The 5,331-nt window shown below is 36.3% G+C and overlaps 1 protein-coding gene across 1 annotated transcript in view; it reads right to left on the reverse strand.

Moving 5' to 3' along the window:
• The window catches only part of PDE3A (phosphodiesterase 3A, cGMP-inhibited), a 458,178-nt gene that overhangs the window by 109,209 nt on the left and 343,638 nt on the right, over positions 1-5,331 (reverse strand). The window contains exon 5 of the mRNA XM_006889065.1: positions 1,170-1,285. Within this exon, the coding sequence (XP_006889127.1) occupies positions 1,170-1,285 (116 nt within the window). The remainder of the gene's footprint in view (positions 1-1,169; positions 1,286-5,331) is intronic.

The following is a 5,331-nucleotide window of genomic DNA, read 5'->3' on the forward strand; positions in this document are numbered from 1 at the left end:
ATCTGGATGGGTGTGTCAGAGGTGGTGCGGTTGGCGCAGGATAGAGCAGGGTTTAGGGCTGTTGTGCATAGGGTCGCTATGAGTCGGAAACGACTCGACGACACATAACAACAACAACATACCAGAAATAATACAAGTGGATTTCTTTGATATTCTGAAATTTGTTCTTTCACAGATTATGAGGTTAGAAGTAAAAATTCAGAATATTGGTTCTAGGGAAGGGCTTTATTTTTGTAGGACAGCCCTTGTCTTCTTTCAGAATCTACAGACCTGGAATTTATGGTAGAACTCTGTGTTTTCACATCAATCTTTTTCTGGATCTAGGAATTTGATCATGCAGGAAGGCTGCCTCCAAAGGACATACTCTTCTGGATTTTCTTTCTTGGTGATACTATGGTCTCTCTTTGTGTGCTCATTTTTCTGTCCTTGTAGCTACTATGAGATAAAGATATTGCAGACCACATGCCAGGGAACTCTCTTCACATTGATGAGTACTGTGATAATACTAGGGATGTTTCATCCCACCCTAATATTTTTATATCAGATAAGGATCAGGGATGATTATATCAGATCACATTATGAGGGATAATTACATCATTGCATAACTGTCATACTACGCCATTCATTACTTCAGTGTCATGTTACATTATTAAATAACTGCCAAATTACTGAAGATCATGCCTTAGTCAAGTCTGCACATGTTTCAGGGGGAATCAATTCATTTCCTGATAGCTCTCAAAGATTCTGAATTATCATTCCTTAAATTTAAATACCATTGCCTATCAGAAATATCTCCAAAGCATACACCTCCAATATATATCCTGGAGGAGTGGGTAAGACACAACAAGGATTGTACTGAAGAAAATTATAATATGTATTTTATCTAAGGCATTTCCTAAAATTTCCATAAATATCATGTTCCTGAAAAAATACTTAGTAGACTTAAAAAATATAAAATAAATTTGGTAAGAAAACAATTAGACTTTATATCAAAATGCTTCTAGAGATTCTTCTCAATGGTTACACTGATAATCTCTTCATTGAACAAGTCAAAGATGGAAAATCTGGCATAGCCAATAAGAAAGAATGGACATTCGTTTCAACACTTGGGTAGAGTTACTGACCACACAATGAATGTGAATAAACGCTTCATCCAGTGAATTGCTTACCTGGCCAATTTTGCTTTTTAGCCTTTACATGATTAGCTGCAGAAACAGCATAGGAAGATGAGAAGGATCTGCTTTTGGTGAGAGTCATCATGACTGGGTTATTCCAAGAATCAGGGCTAACAGCACTGCAAAAACCAGAAAAAAAAATGAAATGAAGAAAATAATTTATCGATTGTTTGGACAAATTTTGCCAGAATCCAACTATTATTCCCAAAATATAGTTACCATTCTGATTACTGATCAGGTACAGTAACAGAACAACTTTACATATAAAGACAAATACATTTTCTAAACTTAGTCTCTGCTATAGGGATACAGCAGTTATTCTTCAAGATCAAACATAGTAGGTTAACAACATGTTAGGTAATTTTCCTATTCATCCAATAAAAAGTAATCATGCAAATCAATATGTGTACAAGCAAACTTTCTCATTTTACTTATGTAATAATGCCTGTCATAGATTTTCTGAAACAACATGAAAAATAGCCACAGATGAGCTGGTCAAAATACATAATTTATATGTTATTAATGCTGTAAAAATTCCTTGGTGGCTCTCTATTAGTTATTGTTCTTGGTAGATCTATGTTTAAAGATTATATGCTTACAGTGATAATGATCTTTACAGCATTTTTTGGGGGGGGGAGGGAAGGAAAAGTTTAGCAGTAGGTCTTTAAGCTACAATTTATCATTATTGAAGGTATTCTGGGATGACTCAGTCAAATCCCCTTGTTACCCAGCTAATAATGATGAGCCAGATGCTAAATATATCAACAGTTTCATATTAGGAGAATGATGATAAAAATGTTCACCTATGATATACTTTCAGTAAGATATTGTCTTCTTAGATTACATATTATAAGTAAACTTAAAATTAACAGATCTATGGGGAAGGAGGAACAAGCTGGATAATATTAGGTAAATCACGTAATTAAAGGGTTAGAGTCTTTTAAGTTGTTTCCAACCATGATTTCTTTAGATGCATTGCTCAAAATGTTTCATGTTAAATCTGAAATAGAATCCATTTTAATGTGGGAGGGATATTTAGAGTAGTGTGGTGGTAACACTGAACTACTCCAAGAGAAAAGTAGTTGGTCAGTATCTTGCTATTCATTGTGTACTGTAAAGTGGATGCAGCGGGGCTCTCTAAGTGACTGACTATAAATGAAATTGGTGATATCAAGGGATTTGAATGTCTAGAGAATGTTCTTTTAGCTGTATAAGTAAGGGACATAAGTTGAAAATAGTGTAAACCTAAATGCCTCACTGTGTGCAGGCAACATTATGTGTGCATTTTTAAAAGCCCTGCATCTGGAATCCAAAACAGCTTACATGTTCTGATTGAGGAAAGGGGCTTTTAGGTAAGTTGTTATTGGCTGTGCTTTTGGTAATTATTCAATTTAGCACTGGTTATGTTTTGATAGTAACAAGATATTCTGCACTAAATCTGATTTGTCATATTGGTCTCTATAGTACTATTTAATGTCATTTAATTTCAAAGATATTGTACTTCAACTATTGTTGTTACGTGCTGTTGGGCAGGTTCCAATTCACAGACACCCTATTTACAACAGGGCAAAACCTTGCCTGGATCTGCACTGTCTTCACTGTATCTGCTGGGATTAAACCCACTGACACAGCAACTGTTCCTGTTAATCTCACTGAGCATCATCTTCTTTTTCACTACTCTTCTATTTTTCCAAACATGCCGTTCTTCTCCAGGAATTAGCCTCTCCCAATAAAATGAACATAGTAAGCAAGTTTCATCATCTTTATTTCTAAAGAACATTCTGGCTGCAACTCTTCCAAGACAGATATGGTTGTTCTTAATTCTTCATTGATAAAATTCTTCATTGATCTTCCTTATTCAAAGTCCCACTTCACATGCATATGCATCAAGTGAAAGATGGCTTGGAATAGGTACACCTTAGTCTTTAAATTGAACATGATTGCTCTTTAACTTGGAACAAGTACTCTTTTTTTTTTTCTTTTTTTTTGGAGGTAGAAGTATTATTTTATTATTATTATTTCTTGGCTCCACCTTGGCACCAGCAGTTAAGAAATAAAAGACAAAATGCACTGAATAAAAAAAAAATCTGCTGTCAGGACTTCCAGAATACTGAAAAGCAACAACGTCTGTCTAGAGACTAAGGTGTGCTAGATCCAGGCCAAGGTCTTTGCAGTAATTTGCTATGCACCAGAAAACTGGACAATGAACGATGGCAGAAGAGTCAATGCCTTTGAGTTGTGGTGCTGGAGAAGAGTACCAAACATACATACCATGGACTGCCAAGAGAATAAACAGATCTGTCCCAGAGAGGATGAAACCAAGTTTCTCCTTGGCGATAAGGATTTTGAAGCTCCATCTTTTGGAGGGGTGGAGGGATAGCACAGGAGAGGAAGACCAGGGATGAAATGGATTAACACACCTACTGCAGAGTGGAGGTAGGTGTGTCTGAGTCATTGAGACTGCCTGAGGACAGGGCAGGGATCAGAACTATTGTACTCAGGGTTGCTATGAGTTGCAGGTGACTTGAGGGCACATAACAACAAGTGTGCATAAACAAAACTAATCAGGGAGTAAAGAAATAAAGGGAGACAGAACCGGGAAGATCAGATTATAACTAACTCATTCCTTCATAACTTCATCCCTTGCACTGGTGATGGAGAAGAGGGAAAAGCTCTTTCCTGTTGCAGAAATCCCCTGAACTTGTTAAGAGGTGTGTTTGGGTGGCTTCTAGGAATAGAAAAGTGCAGGACCATGTTGGTCCCTTCCAAAAGTCTCAAGAAAGTAACTGTCCCATGCCCTTTTCCTAGTTTCTGGGAGCTCCGAGCATTCTGGGCCAATTGCACTACCATTACAAGTACTCTTTAGTCTTTAAATTGACATCCTCACTTGTTAGCAGTTGGCAGCATTTTTCCAATACAGTATGTCCTTTTGCATATTTTAAACTGCTGTTTTTATGAGAAATGAGACTTATAGGAAGTGAAATCCTTGAAAATGTAAATTATTTTTCTCTCTTTATTGGTTCAGTTGGGAGGATTTTTCTTTTCTTTTGTTTAATCTATATTAAAATTTGCAGCATCTGATCTTAATCAGTAAGTGTGTCAGGCCAGGTTGTATCATTTTTGTATCACAGGTCGCTAATGTGTCTTTCTCCAATGTGAAAGCCATATTATTCTTATATAGTTCAGTTTCTCAGATTATTTTTTCAGCATAGAGATTGAATAAGTATGGTAAGAAGATGAAATCCTGAGGCTCACCTTCCCTCATGTTAAACCATTCAGTATCCCCTTGTTTGTTAGAACTACTTCTTTGTTGATGTACAGACATAGGTATTTAAAAATATCATCTTCCTTTTGTATTTATAATAGAAATCACCACTAGGCCACCAGACCTCCCGTACTTATAATTATCACAGAATAAATTACTCAGCTACATAACTAAAGGGTTACAAGCTATAGACACTAAATTTTATTTGCAATTCTCTCCTGTTTTTGATCAAGCCAGTACCCAAACAGCCTCTTAAAATGGTACTTACTACTGCCACTTAGGAGCCCTGAGGCTCTAGTGAGAAGGAACTGCACTGAACACAAAGGTCCTGCTCTTCTGCAGAAGAGAGATGTGCAATCTCCTGCCATGTGACTCACTGTCTCTGAAAACTTGCTGCAGGGCCAGCTATGGATTGGTTCTGATGCAATAGAACACAACCACCACCACCTACCACTTATGTGTGGTTTACTCGTATAGGGCTCAAAGTCTATTCAAACCGAATTTCATTTCTTCATATTAATGAAGAAATTACATTGTGTTCGTATTTTATATTAGAATATTTTTATAGGACAGTCAAATTAAAGGGATTATAAATAAAGGGCAAAACAATTACTCACACCAAAATCGACTGGAACAAGATACTCAGCTACAAGATTGGCAAAGAAATGCAGAATGCTTAAAGGCTGAATGTAAGATTCTTCAGTACTTAGGGGAAAGAAAAAAGGATTCAGCGTGTGGTCAGATGATAAAATAGGTTGTTTATAAACAAGAATGATTATTTTGCTAGGGCTTTCAAAGTAGACAGGTTTTCTATCATGGAATATTGTTGAACCTATAACATTGAATTCTTTTATGTTTGCTACTTTGTACTACTCTGTTATTATTTCATCC

The sequence above is a fragment of the Elephantulus edwardii genome, unplaced genomic scaffold (assembly GCF_000299155.1).
Source record: "Elephantulus edwardii isolate Elephantulus edwardi_28Jun2011 unplaced genomic scaffold, EleEdw1.0 scaffold00075, whole genome shotgun sequence".
In the NCBI taxonomy this organism is placed as follows: Eukaryota; Metazoa; Chordata; class Mammalia; order Macroscelidea; family Macroscelididae; genus Elephantulus; species Elephantulus edwardii.